At 55.9% G+C, this 14,593-nt stretch overlaps 1 protein-coding gene across 1 annotated transcript; it reads right to left on the reverse strand.

The window, feature by feature from the left end:
• Positions 1-593: 593 nt before the first annotated feature.
• Positions 594-14,218, reverse strand: KCTD10 (potassium channel tetramerization domain containing 10). Its single transcript, XM_054392678.1, has 7 exons — positions 14,199-14,218; positions 11,417-11,630; positions 5,438-5,607; positions 3,724-3,813; positions 2,849-2,901; positions 1,782-1,977; positions 594-812 (listed from the first exon to the last, which is right to left on the reverse strand). The coding sequence occupies exons 1-7, from the start codon at positions 14,199-14,201 to the stop codon at positions 594-596; spliced, it is 945 nt and encodes a 314-aa protein (XP_054248653.1). The 5' UTR covers positions 14,202-14,218.
• Positions 14,219-14,593: the final 375 nt, after the last annotated feature.

Below are 14,593 nucleotides of genomic sequence, written 5' to 3' on the forward strand. Positions count from 1 at the left end.
GGTCCCAGGAGCTGTAGGGAAGCAGAGCCAGTTCAAGCAGCTCCCTCTGCTCCCAGCATGATGGGAATTTGCCACTTGTCCCCTGGGAGTCACATTGAGGCACTCCTGAGCTGCCAACCCTGCCAGCTGCAGGCCTGGGAGAAAGGCAGAGCCAGGGGGGTTCAGTCACTGCGTTTGCCCCACGCCTGCTGCCCAGGAAAGAGGGGCAGAGTGCCCAGAGGGGAGGGCAGGTGGCTGGCTGACCTGGGCTTGCAGGTGGTTTTGCTTCGCTTCTTCTTTTGGTTTTAAAGTGCAGGCTAACCACTGAAGCCAAAGGAAGCCAACCCTCTTCCTCTCTAGCCCCAGAACAGCAGAGGCAAGAGTGCCAAAACCCCAGGGCAGCTCCTCCAGCCGCACAGCTCCTGCTCCCACCAGCTGATTTCTTCTCCTCCCAGACCCTACCACGCCCCTTTCAATACCCCGGAATCATCTAGTTTGTTACAAAAGGAAACTGACAGCCTTCGCTGCAGGGAAGGAAGCTGAACCACCTGGGCCCCATGGCTCCAGAGGGGAAGGGCAGCAGGTGCTGGCCCGGGCTGCAGCGGGGGCCGGGCTCACTGGTGCAGGTGGGCCCTGTCGTCCGGCCGCTTGATGTGGATCCTGCGGACGCGCTCGATGCGCTCCCGCTCCTCGTCCTCCTCCAGGTGGTGGGAGCGCCCTGCTGCCCCTCCTGTGGCTTCCAGCAGAGCGTTGTCAGGTCCCCTCCCGTCCTGGGACTCGTAGAGCAGAATGTTCAGGGTCTCCTCGTAAATGCGGGCTTCCGGGAACTCCACCTGGCCCCGGCCAAGAGAGAGCAGGGTGGCGTCACCTCCCGCGGCAGCCCCCATTCCTGACACCCTCCCGGCTGTGGGATGAAGGCTTTTGGAGAATGGAGAGAGCTCAAAGCCATGGAAAGCGCTGGGATTGGGGATTGGGGAATGGTCTGGGGTGGAAGGGACGCTAAAGATCATCCAGTTCCAACCCCCCTGCTATGAGCAGGGACACCTTCCACTAGAAGAGGTTGCTCAAGGCCTCATCCAACGCAGGATCCACAACCTCTCTGGGCAACCTCTACCAGTGTCTCACCACCCTCACTGGAAAGAATTCCTTCCTAATCTCCAGTTTAAATCTCCCCTCTTCCAGTTCAAATCTACTCCCTTTCATCCCATCATTACAAGCCCTCCCCACATCTCCTGTATCCCCCTTCAGGCCATCAGAAGGTGTCCCTGGAATCTTCTCCAGGCTCAAACAGCACCAACCCTCCTAGCCTGTCCCCAGAAGGGAGGCTCTCCAGCCCTCTGATCATCTTCCTGGCCTCCTCTGGACCTACTCCAACAGTCCCATGCCCTTCTTGTGCTGGGGGTACCAGAACTGGACTCTCAGGCAGGATTGTTTCTATCCTATTCTTTGCTTCCAGCTTTTGAGACAGTCTTTTCCCCCCCAGACTGGCCTGCCCACAGGGCAAGCTCAGGAAGATTTCTCCTGGGACAGGTGAGAAGGCTCAGGGAAGACAAGCTGTGGCTCACCAGGATCCATCTTTAACCAAAGCTGGTTAAACATGCAAGGCTGTCTGCAGCTGAAGAGCTGGACTGAACTGGGGCAGCTCCCACCCTGGTGAATCCACAGAGTGAGCTCCACGGAGCTGCTCCCACTCTGGCATCAACTGCTCCACACAGGTGCCAAACAAGGGCAGGAGTGTTGAGAAGGGAGCAGACACCAGGCTGCCAGCAGCTGGGGGAAGGCTGCAGGGGGCTTGCTCCTACCTTTGTCTGCTTTTTCTCAGTAGCATAAACGATGGAGGTGCAGCAGACCTCGGCGATCTTCCGGCCCTGCCCGTAGAAGGACCAGCAGCAGATCTCATCTCCAATCACATCTTTGATGAAGAGCACTCTGCCGTTGAACCTCAAGGACAGCTTGTCAAACAGCTCAATGTTCTTCAGCATGTTGTCATCAGAGTTGCTGTGAGGGACGGAGGCAGGAAGAGGTCACCTCAGGGGAACGACAGCAGCAGGGTCTGGGCAGACAGCATTTGGAGTCTGGCTCTGTCTCCAACACCCAAATCCCTTTGTCTTGCTGTGTCCCTATCAGGGCAGTGTCTACAGCTGCCATGGACAGCCCCTCTGACCAGCAGAAGCAGGAGAACCTGCTACTGAAGCAGCAAGACACCACCAGCAGAGCTACGAACAATCCTGGCCCAGGCCCCTGCCTCTGGGTACCAAATCTTATTCACAGAAGGGTTTGGGTTGGAAGGGATCTTGAAGATCATCCAGTTCTGACCCTCTGTCACGGGCACACACCTCCCACTAGACCAAGGCCTCATCCAGCCTGGCCTTCAACACCCCCAAGGAAGGGGCACTCACAACCTCCCTGGGCAACCCGTTCCAGGGTCTCACCACCCACCCAAATCAAACCACCCTTAGGGTGGTTTCCATCCATTCCAGCTGGATGGGAGCAGAGTGATGATGTCATGAAGCACACACAGATGTCAAGGAATGGGGATGAGGTCCCAGCCTGGATGATTTTACCACTGACTGAGGACGTTGCAGCATGGAAGGCTTCCTGTATTCCACCAAGGGGGAGCACAGGCCAGCAGTCGGCCCAAGGTCTCTGCCAGTGTGGTGCTAGAGGAACCCCTCTGGCACAGACATGGCCCTCATTCAGCCTGCCAGTGGTGACAGCAGGCTCCCTTCTGACTCAAGTTTGAGGTTAATTGGGGAAGAACTGAGTGCAGACCAGCACCAACCTGTTGTTGGTTCTGAGTGAAAAGCAAACTGTATCACGGATTGGAGCCTGTGAAAAACTCCACAGAAGCTCAGCTGAAGCCATTTACCTGGTGTAGGAGTATTTGTTGTTGCTTCTGTTGTAGAGCAGCTTCACTGCTGGCTGTAAAAAAACAAAGCAAGGATCAGTTACAGGATGTGCAGCAAGAGCTGGAACCACAGCTCCGTCCAGAACCCCCCAGCAACACGACCCAGCACCAGCAGGCCTAAGACAGAACCCCAGAACCCCCAAATCCCAGCATGGTGGGAGCTGGAAGGGACCTCTGCAGATCATCCAGGCCAACCCTCAAGCAGGGGCACCCACAGCAGCTTGCCCAGGATCAGGATGGCCAAGTGGGTTTGGCAGCTCTCCAGAGAAGGGCAGCCTGCTCCAGGGCTCCAGCACCCTCAAAGCCCAGCAGGATTTTGTTGTTGCTGCAGAACTGTCACAGCCAGGCTGGCAGTGGGGCTGCAGTCCCTGCTGACCCCTTCTGTCAGCAGAGCACCAGCTCTTCTCACCCCACCTCTGCCTTTTTTGCCAAGGCTGTTCTCCAGCACCCTCCCCTCTACCTGGGGGGCTTCCAGGAACAGGAGTCACTGATTCCCTTCAGCTACACAAAGTGTCTGTGGTTAATAACCAGACTGGACACAAAAATGAAGATCTAAGAGCCCTGAGGACTTCTTGATCACCCTGCTGTTACCTCCACCCTCTGTTTTAATACCTAACAAGAAGAAACACAAGGCCAGGCCCAGCCTGAGCAACATTTCACTTGGAATTCAGAGGTAACCTCTGGTCTGCCTGTGGCTTTTCAGTGAAGTGTGTTTGGTTTAGGGTAAGCCCACAGCTGAAAACTAAAGGCTGTTTTCTAAGGAGAGTTGGTGAATACCTCCCTCACAAGCCCAGGTCAGCACCCTCTGAGCCACCTCCCAGCCAGGCCTCTCTCACCTTGTTGGATGTGGCAATAAGCTTCTGCTCCTCTTTGGAAGATGTGATGACTGGGACCTTGCAGAAGGGCTCATACACGTCCTTGTTCTGCTGAAACAAGAAGCAAACAGCAGCTGAGTGCAAATAGGCCCTGGGGCACCCTCACCTGAGCTGGGAAGGTCCTGCAGATGCTGCTCTGAGGAGCTCAGGGTGTGATCTGTCCCAGCCAGCAGGCAGCATTCCTCTGGGAACACCTGGGATGTTCATTGCTGCTCTCTGCAAACACAGGGACTTGATGTCCTGTGTGTTAGGATCTGGAATGTGGTTTCATTCAGACAGGACACCAGGAACAGCAGCTTCAAACCAGAGCTGAACTCCCCACAGCTGGTGGCTACAAGAAGCTGGTCTTGTCCAGCCAAAGGACCTACCCCACACTGGTTGATGCTGGAAGGATTGTCCCAGCTTGTGCGGCTGCTGATCACCTCACACTCCCAGGAGTCAGCAAAGGGCAACTGAGCAACCATTTAACCCTGACTGGAACTGGGCAGCACTGAACGTTGGGAAGGACTCAGTCCCTTTTGCTGGATGTGACCAGACTCCAGCAGATCAATGACACCAAACATTTCAATTTCTTCCCAGCCTTAAGAAGGTACCAGGTAGAAACCAGAAAAAAAAAAAAAAATCTTGCTTTGCCCAGGTGCTGATTCTCACCCTGAGCAACAACTTCCTCCTGACTCCTCAGTGCATCCAGGATAACCAAACCCCTGCTGAGCTGTGTGACCCACCCAGGATAACCAAATCCCTGCTGAGCTCTGTGACCCACCCAGGATAACCAAACCCCTCCTGAGCTCTGTGACCCACCCAGGATAACCAAACCCCTGCTGAGCTGTGTGACCCACCCAGGATAACCAAACCCCTCCTGAGCTGTGTAACCCACCCAGGATAACCAAACCCCTGCTGAGCTGTGTGACCCACCCAGGATAACCAAACCCCTGCTGAGCTGTGTGACCCACCCAGGATAACCAAACCCCTGCTGAGCTGTGTGACCCACCCAGGATAACCAAACTCCTCCTGAGCTGTGTGACCCACCCAGGATAACCAAACCCCTCCTGAGCTCTGTGACCCATCCAGGATAACCAAACCCCTGCTGAGCTGTGTGACCCACCCAGGATAACCAAACTCCTCCTGAGCTCTGTGACCCACCCAGGATAACCAAACCCCTGCTGAGCTGTGTGACCCACCCAGGATAACCAAACCCCTGCTGAGCTCTGTGACCCACCCAGGATAACCAAACCCCTCCTGAGCTGTGTGACCCACCCAGGATAACCAAACCCCTGCTGAGCTCTGTGACCCACCCAGGATAACCAAACTCCTCCTGAGCTCTGTGACCCACCCAGGATAACCAAACCCCTGCTGAGCTGTGTGACCCACCCAGGATAACCAAACTCCTCCTGAGCTCTGTGACCCACCCAGGATAACCAAACCCCTGCTGAGCTCTGTGACCCACCCAGGATAACCAAACTCCTCCTGAGCTCTGTGACCCACCCAGGATAACCAAACCCCTCCTGAGCTCTGTGACCCACCCAGGATAACCAAACCCCTGCTGAGCTGTGTGACCCACCCAGGATAACCAAACCCCTGCTGAGCTCTGTGACCCACCCAGGATAACCAAACCCCTGCTGAGCTCTGTGACCCACCCAGGATGACCAAACCCCTGCTGAGCTGTGTGAGGTACCTGCAGGGCTGCCTGGCACTCCTCCACCAGCCCCTGCACCAGGTAGTACTTTGCCTCAGCCAGCAGCTCCTCGATCTCCCGGCGGCTCTCCGGCAGGGGCACTGCTCCGTCCCGCAGGTAGTTCAGGATGGTCCCAAAGTGCTTCCCGCAGCGGTCGATCAGGATCCAGCCTAGGGACAGCAGGAGACCACAACAGAAGGAGAGCAGGAAGAAAGCCAAATGTGCCAGAAGGCCTTGGTGGTGGCCTGGGAGCGCTGTACTCAAGCAGAAGCCTGCTGAAAGAGACTAAGTCCAGTCCCCTCTTGAGCTGGGGGGCAGAGCAGCAGAGAGCAGAGGGGATTTACCATCTCCAGAGGGAGGGAGTGAGTGAGGAGCTCTCTTGGTGCTCCTCCTTCCATGGGTACTGACTCACTGAAATGGAGCAATGGATGCTTCTCATCCTGTGAGCATCCATGTGTCTCACTGCTGCCAAGGTCAGTGTGTGTTATCTTCAGCCAGAAGAGGAGAAGAAACAGCAGCCAGACAGCCCAGCAACTGCCCCCACTGCAGAACACAGAATGTGCAGAGTGCCTGCTTTGTTTTGGGTAATAGTTCTTAAACATTTCTATCTATCCAATGGAAGTGTTTAGAACAATCAGTGTTTTGCTTTCTTACACCCAATAGTGACTTATTTACACTCTTTCTCTGTTCTGAACTTTGCAAGGAAAAAAAATTCAAAAGACAGTTTCAAACCACCACACATCCTCAAACCAAGCTGCTCCACTCTCCCTCTCCTCCCAAATCCCTGACACCAGGGCCCCACTACAAACAGATGTGGCTGTTTCTTGCAGAGCCAGCCAGACTGGAGGGTTTAAAGGCTGCTGGGCCTCAACACAACGTGAGGACCCACCATGATCAACCAGCTCCAGGAGAAAGGTTGGCCAGAGAAAGGCAGCAAAGACTTAGCAGTGTTGTGGCAAACATTGCTTCAGTCTCCATAGTCCCAAAGATTGTTAATTGGGTAGAACAAAGTGGTGATCAGCACAGTGTCTGCTGAGAGGCAGGATGTGACTGCAGGAGTCACAAGAGGGTAACCTGCAGCCCCACACCAGCACTGCTAGGTACTGAAAAAAAAAGGTGTGCAGGAGGTGCTGAGTGTGCCCAGAGAAGGGCAATGAAGCTGGTGGAGGGTCTGGGGAACAGGGCTGGTGAGGAGCAGCTGAGGGAGCTGGGGTTGGTCAGCCTGGAGAACAGGAGGCTGAGGAGAAACCTCACTGCTGTCTACAGCTCCCTGAAAGGAGGTTGGAGCCAGGTGGGGGTTGGTCTCTTCTCCCAAGGAACAAGTGATAGGACAAGAGGAAATGGCCTCAAGTTGCCCCAGGGGAGGGTTAGGTTGCATGTTAGAAGAAACTTCTTCACTAAGAGGACTCTCAAACACTGAACAGGCTGCCCAGGGAGGTGGTTGCATCCCCACTCTTGGAGGTGCTTTAGAGAGGCAGAGATGTGGTGCTGAGGGATGCAGTTTAGCACCAGCCTTTAGGTTGGATGTCAGAAGAAACTTGTTCCCCAAAAGGGTTGTCCAGGCCTGTCCCAGGCTGCCCAGGGCAGTGGTGGAGTCCCCATCCCTGGAGAGGCTTCAAAACTGTGGTGCTGAGGGCCATGGTTTGGTGCTGCCCTGGCAGTGCTGGGTTCATGGTGGGACTCCACGATCTTAAAGGCCTCCTCCAACCTGAATGATTCCATGAAGGAAAAGAACACAGAGCTACAACTGGAATGCTTCCCAGTCAGCTGGGAAGGATCCATGGATCCCTGCTTCTCCTCCTGCTGCCAGACTGCTGCCTGAATGAGGCTGGACCCTGAGAAGTGTTGGGCAATGCTGAGGCTGGCGTTTCCATAAATGAACAGCTGGCCACCCCGACGGGCTGCAGCTCAGGAATGCAGTGAGGAGAGGCTTGTGGGGAAGGAGTCATATTTTGGACAAATAAGGAAAGGAGGTTAAAGCAGAGCCTGGATTGCTGGGCATGAATGGAATCGCTCCTAAAGCCTGAACATTTGGTTCAGTTTGGAAAGGGAACATGGCCCTGTCCTGCTGCTTGGTGGAAAAGAGAGAGACTCTGCAGGCTTGGCATCAGCCCTGTTCCTCTGCTGCCCACATGGAACACCACCTGTGCTCACTGTTGTAAGGGTAGAGGCTGGAGTGGCCAATGAGAAAGCTGGAATCACACAATGCCAGGTTGGAAGGGACCCCAAGGATCATTTGGTCCAACCTTTAGATTCAGTTCTTGAGTTTCCCCTGGAGACATGGCTCTGCAGGCCTGAGAAGTGAGGTGCAGCTACAGTCTTTTCCAGGAATCCCAGCATGGTGGGGGTTGGAAGGGAGCTCTGGAGATCATCCAGTCCAACCCCCTGCTCAAGCAGGGACACCCACAGCAGCTTGCCCAGGATCACAATGCCAGGGGGGTTTGGAAGCTCTGCAGAGAAGGAGACTCCACAACCTCTCTGGGCAGCCTGCTCCAGGGCTCCAGCACCCTCACAACAAAGAAGTTTCTCCTCCTGTTCAGGTGGAACCTCCTGGGTTCCAGTTTGTGCCCATTGCCTCTTGTCCTGTCCCTGGGCACCACTGACAGGAGTCTGGCCCCAGCCTCTTGCCCCCCACAGGTCCTTTAGCTCTTGCTGAGCATTGCTCAGATCCCCTCTGGGGCTGCTCTTCTCCAGGCTCAACAGCCCCAGGGCTCTCAGCCTTTCTACCTCACAGGGATGTTCCAGGCCCCTCAGCATCTTTGGAGCCTCCACTGGACTCTCTCCAGGAGCTCCCTGTCTCTCCTGAACTGGGGAGCCCAGAACCAGACCTAATATTCCAGATGTGGCCTCACTGGGGCAGAGTAGAGGGGCAAGAGACCTTCCCTCAACCTGCTGGCCACACTCTTCTTCACATCCCCCAGGAGACCCTTGGCCTTCTTGGCCACAAGGGCAACTTATTGGCAACTTGCTGTCCACCAGCACTCCCAGATCCTTCTCTGTGGAGCTGCTTTCCAGCAGGTCACCCCCTCCCCTGTACTGGTGCAGGGGGTTCTCCCTTCTCCTTTTAAAGCTATCACTGAGCTGTGTGATGCAGAAATGCCCTGTGACCCCCTCACTGAGGCAGGAATCCATCAGCTGCAGGGCCACACAGGAGGCTTTGAGGAAATTCATCTCTTGTTTCACAAGAAGGGTGAGGGACAGCATCCAAACACTCCAACTGAACCAGACACTGATGGATGGAAGAGCAGCCTGGCCCTGGAGCCTGCCTGATGCTCACCAGCTGAACCAAAACCATGCATCAAGTGGTTAAGGGCAGTGGGGAGTGAAGGAAAAACCACTCTGCAGGAAAGGAGAAGCAGATGGAGGCACCAGGTAAAGTCACATCCTTCCATCTGCTCACTACCATCAGAAGGGGAACAGCACCAAGCTCTGGGGCTTGGCTACAGTTGATGAACAACTCCTAAGCTGAAAATAATCACCCAGAGAACTGCAGTCACCTGCAGCAGCTTGGGCTGAGGAGGAGCTGGGGAGATGGTGCTGGGGTCAGAGGAATGCATCAAGACAAAGGGGAGGACCCCAAGTGATGCATTCCAGAGGCTGTTTAAAAGCTTTGACCCCATCCAGCCTGGCCTGGCTTTGTTCCTAAGAAACATTTTGTCTTCTGCCAGGTTTTGGGTGTGACCAATTAGCATGATTTTGGAGAATTTCAGATGAAAGAGAGTTTCCTTCAACAGCTCAAGGCTATTGTTCCAGCTTCCAGCCAGGGGAGATAAAGGGAGAACTGCAGTGGGAGTGTCCCAGTTACAACACACAGGAAGTGTCAAATTCCTACTGGAACACAAATGGGCTGAATGGAACAATCACACACACACAGAGGGAGTCATGGAATCGTTCAGCTTGGAGCAGACTTTTCAGCTCAACCAGTCCAACCATGAACCCAGCACTGCCAGGGCACCACCAACCCATGGCCCTCAGCACCACATCTCCACAGCTCTGAAACCCCTCCAGGGGTGGGGACTCCACCACTGCCCTGGGCAGCCTGGGACAGGCCTGGACAACCCTCAAGGGGAACAAGTGCAACTTGAGGCCATTTCCTCTTGTCCTACCACTTGTTCCTTGGGAGAAGAGACCAACCCCCACCTGCTTCCAACCTCCTTACAGAGGGCTGTAGAGAGCAGTGAGGTCTCCCCTCAGCCTCCTTGTCTCCAGGCTGATCACCCCCAGGTCCCTCAGCTGCTCCTCACCAGCCCTGTGCTCCAGACCCTTCCCCAGCTTTGTTTCCCCTCTCTGGACACACTCCAGCCCCTCACAGAATCACAGGATGCTAGAGGTTGGAAGGGACCTCCAGAGATCCTGGCGTCCAACCCCCTGCCAAAGCAGGATCACCCAGGGCAGGTCACACAGGAAGACATCCAGCTGGCTTTTGAAAGTCTCCAGAAAAGCAGATCCCACAACCTCCCTGGGCAGCCTGCTCCAGTGCTCTGTCACCCTCACTGCAAAGCAGTGCCAATGGCCTTCTTGGAGCCAGGGCTCAAAGCTGAACCCAGGATTCCAGGTGTGGCCTCTCTGATGCCCAGTACAAGAGGATGATCCCTGCCCTGGTCCTGCTGATCACACTATTGCTGAGCCAGGCCAGGATGCTGCTGACCTTCTGGGCTACCTGGGCACACACTGGCTCATACTTAGCCAGTTAGCAACCACTGACACCCATTTAACCTCCCCTCCCACTCCCACCTCTCTCCTTTCACTGTCAGTACAGCAAATTCTCTGAGGATTTTGCAGCTGGCTCTGTTTAGATGAAGCCAACCACCAAAACTCTTACAAGAAAAGAATTTCCTTTCAAGAAAAAAAAAAAAAAAAATCAGCTTTTAGCCCACAAACCCCTCAAGGTTCAGAGCAAATTTCCTTTTACTTCTATTTGAGTTGAGCAAACAAGATGAAGGAATTGCCTTCTGAGCTTCAAAGTAAACACACAGGGCCTGGCTCAGAGTTTCCTAATCACCATCCCCAGCATTTTCCATCTGCTCAAGAGCTTTAGCATTAGTATTTCAAAAGGAAAGGATGGCCCAGGCTTGCTGGGACTTCTCACTCCCCTTTCACACCTCTACTCAACTCCTAAGTGTGTTCTGCTCCACATAAAAGTTTTTTGACACTGCTAAAACGTAGAAATACCTTGCCCCATCATCAGATGGTCCTCTCTGCACTCTAATGTACTTCTCCAGCCCCTCCTGACCTTGTTTTCACCGATTTATAAAATGGTTTGAGTTGGAAGGGACCTTCAAGACCATCTAGTTCCAACCTCCCTGCCACGGGCAGGGGCACCTTAGAATCACAGAATCATCATAGAATCAGTCAGGGTTGGAAGGGACCACAAGGATCATCCAGTTCCAACCCCCCTGCCATGCCCAGGGACACCTCACACTACATCAGGCTGGCCAGAGCCTCATCCAGCCTGGCTGCAAACACCTCCAGGGATGGGGCCTCAACCACCTCCCTGGACAACCCATTCCAGGCTCTCACCACTCTCATGGGGAAGAACTTCTTCCTCACATCCAGCCTGAATCTCCCCACTTCCAGCTTCATTCCATCCCCCCCAAGTCCTATCACTCCCTGATAGCCTAAAAAGTCCCTCCCCAGCTTTCTTGTAACCCCCTTCAGACACTGGAGGGCCACAAGGTCTCCTCAGAGCCTTCTCTTCTCCAGACTGAACAACCCCAACTCTTTCTGTCTGTCCTCATAGGGGAAGTGCTCCAGCCCTCTGCTCATCCTGGTGGCCCTTCTCTGGACACCTTCCACTAGAGCACGTTGCTCAAGGCTTTATCCAACCTGGTCCCCCTCTGAGGAGGAGGAGGCATCCACAACCTCCCTGGGACAACCTGTTCCAGGGTCTCTCCACCCTCACTGCAAGGAATTTCTTCCTGCTAATTTTCCAGCAGGAGGGATGCAGGGGCCGGGGGGGGGAGAGGGGCAGCCCCTTACCTTCGCTGTCCGTCAGGACTTCCATCCTGCCACTGAACATGGCCTTGAGCATGGTGTCCTGCTTGGTCAGGGTCTGCATGGTGGTGTAGTAGAGGGCCCCACCAATGTTCAGCTTGACATACTTGGAGCTTGGACTGGTGCCCTTGAAGGAGGTAGTGCGAGTGGCAGCGGCCGGCACCGCTGAGCTCACCACGCTGTCACCCGACATCTCTTCCTGCAGGCAAGCAAGCAGCCTCCAGTCAGGGCACAGCTCCACTCCAGGGCACCCAGCCCCCTCTTATTTGGCACAGATGGAGTCACAGAATCACAGGATCAACCTCAGAGATCATCCAGTCCAACCTAACACCTAACCCCTCCTGACAACTCAACCCTGGCTCCAAGTGCCACAGCCAAGCTTTCTCTGAACACCTCCAGGGATGGTGACTCCACCACCTCCCTGGGCAGCACATTCCAATGGCCAACCACTCTCTCTGTGAAGAACTTTCTCCTCATCTCCAGCCTAAACCTCCCCTGGTGCAGCTTGAGACTGTGTCCTCTTGTTCTGGTTGCCTGGGAGAAGAGACCAACCCCCTCCTGGCTACAACCTCCCTTCAGGTAGTTGTAGACAGCAATGAGGTCAGCCCTGAGCCTCCTCTTCTCCAGGCTAAACATCCCCAGCTCCCTCAGCCTCTCCTCATAGGGCTGTGCTCCAGACCCCTCCCCAGCCTTGCTGCCCTTCTCTGGACATGTTCAAGTATCTCAATGTCCTTCTTAAGCTGAGGAGCCCAGAATTGGACACAGTACCGATCCCAGGGGAACACCACTGGCCACAGGCTTCCACCCTGACTCTGTGCCACTGAGTCATAGAAAGGCTGAGCACAACCAGCCTCAGCTCCTCCTAGCCTCTCTGTGAAGTTCTCAGAGGTTTAACCCTGCCTCCTTTCTGACAGTGACACAACCCAGGCAGAGAACCTCCAGCGACTCATCCAGCCAAGAGCCCTGGCAATGCTCAGCAGGGCTCCAACGCTGCCAGCACTCCCCCACGCAAACCCAGCTCAGCTCTTGCACAACTGCTGAAGCCTGAGCTCTTACTTCATCACTAATCTGCTGTGGAATTGGGCAATTCCTAGCACAGATGCTTCTCTGTGCTAAAATGCTGATCAGCCACAGGTTTCCACAGAATCACCTGGTTGGGAAAGACCTTCAGATCATGGAGTCCAACCACGAGCTGACATCCCCCTGTACACAACTGTCAGACCATGGCCCTAAGCTCCTCATCCAGACACCTCTGAAGATCTCCAGGGATGGTGACTCCACCACTGTCCTAGGCAGCCTGTTCCAGCACCTGATCACCCTTTTGATGAAGAAGTTTTCCCTAACATCCATCCTAAACCTCTCCTGATGCAACCTGAGGCCACTTCCTCTCATCCTATCCCTTGTTACCTGGGAGAAGAGGCTGACCACCACTTCACTCCAGCCTCCTTCCAGGAGACTTTTCTTCAGCCTCCTTCCAGGAGACTTTTCTTCAGCCTCCTTCCAGGAGACTTTTCTTCCTTAAAGCACACATGACTACACAGAGAGCTCACACCAGCTTCCCACTCTCTTCCCTGCCCCCATTAACATCTCTCAGTACCCAAAACTCCACATCCAACGTCCCCCACTCCCTGTGGCAGCAGACAAAGCAGACCCTGGTCAGCTAACGAGGTCACCCACTGGAGCAGGAACACCTTAGCTTAGCACCACAAATGCTCTGAGAGCTGCTAATGACAAATCCCTCCTCTAGCTGAGCCCCCCTGGTTAACTGTTTTGTTGACAGGCTGATTAGCAGCCAGCAGCTCAGCCACAGCCAGCTCCCAGAGCAGGCTGCCTGACCACTGCACAGAATGGTTTTTTGCTCTGCTGTCAAGAAAAGTAGAACCATGGGATGGCAAAATCTGAACTGAGCTGTAGCTCTTTACCACACTGCATTTCACAAGGTGAGGAAGTGGGATAGCCAGAGGTGGCCCCAGGGCACCATTCCCTCTGCCACAGAGCCTGCCCAGGGCTCTCACCAACCTCAGCCTCCTGCTCGGGCTCCCTCCAGCAGCTGAACGTCCCAAGGGCTCAGCCAGGAGCCATGCCCGGGGTCTCAGAGCGGGGCCCCGCGCTGCGGCATGACTCAGTGCACCAGGCCCAGCACCCTGCCACCTACAAGGCACAGAGCTGCGGGGCTGCACCCCGAGCCCCCTCTGCCTGCCCTTCCCAAACCACACCAGTCTCTGGCCAAGAGCCAGTCTGGAAGGACGTGAAAACCACACCGTAGTCACCCGGGCTTTTGGGAGCCTGATCCCAGCTCTCTCAACGCCCCTACTACAGGGGCTGGAGCACCCCGACACCTCACAATCTCCCCCGCTTCCAAGCACCCCGCCCCTGGGGATCGGAACCACCCAAATCCCGCACCGCCCCCGCTCGCCGTGCACCCCAGCCTGGGGTGCTGAGCCACCCCACGCCCTGAAACTTCTCCTCGACTCCAGCACCGCATCGCATCGCACCCCTGAGGACTGAAACCACCCAAACCCCGCATCGCACCCACTCCCCTGCCACTCCACCTTGGGGCTGGAGCCCCAGACCCTGCCTCACCCCAACACCCACCCCGCTCATCCCCCCAAGCCAGGCCCACCCCACTGGAGAAGCCCTCCCCTTTCGCACACTGCCCGCAGCCGACCACCCTCTCACCCCTCCAGCACCCCTCTGCCCCCCCGCTCTTGCTGTCCGGAGCCCCCCGGCCCGCACCGGCCCCTCGGCTCGCCCCCGGCCGCCTCACCATGAACGGCGCAGCGCAGCCCCAGGGACCGAGCGAGCGGGAGCGCCGGGGCGGGGGGCACTTCCGCCTCTGCGGCGTCACTTCCGGTTCGCCCCGGGTGCTCCACCGAAACCCTTCCGATGTCCACCCCGGCCTCCCGCTGCCCTGTGCGCTGCGTTCCCACCTCCCGATCGCAGCTCAGCTGGGACCAGTCCGGCTTATCCGACAGCAGCGAGACCGGAGCCGGCTGCTTGCTCTGTGTGAGCTCAGCAGAGCGGAGTCGAGCCGGCGGGTGAGCGAGCAAGAGAGCGGAATGGCAGCGGTGGTGAGAGTTGTCGGCCGGATCTGCAGCGCGGGGTACGAGGCAGGGGCTGCCGGGCAACGGGGCTGCGGCCCTCGGCGGCGACGGAGCTGTC

The sequence above is a fragment of the Indicator indicator genome, chromosome 26 (genome assembly GCF_027791375.1).
Source record: "Indicator indicator isolate 239-I01 chromosome 26, UM_Iind_1.1, whole genome shotgun sequence".
NCBI classification, from domain to species: Eukaryota; Metazoa; Chordata; class Aves; order Piciformes; family Indicatoridae; genus Indicator; species Indicator indicator.

Bases quoted from the DNA above. Each gene is read 5' to 3' on its own strand.
- KCTD10 (XM_054392678.1), bottom strand. The intron at 3,814-5,437 runs GTACCTCACACA...TTCTTGTTTCAG, and splicing joins AGTGCCAGGCAGCCCTGCAG to CAGAACAAGGACGTGTATGA. The intron at 1,978-2,848 runs GTAAATGGCTTC...CGTCCCTCACAG, and splicing joins AACAAATACTCCTACACCAG to CAACTCTGATGACAACATGC.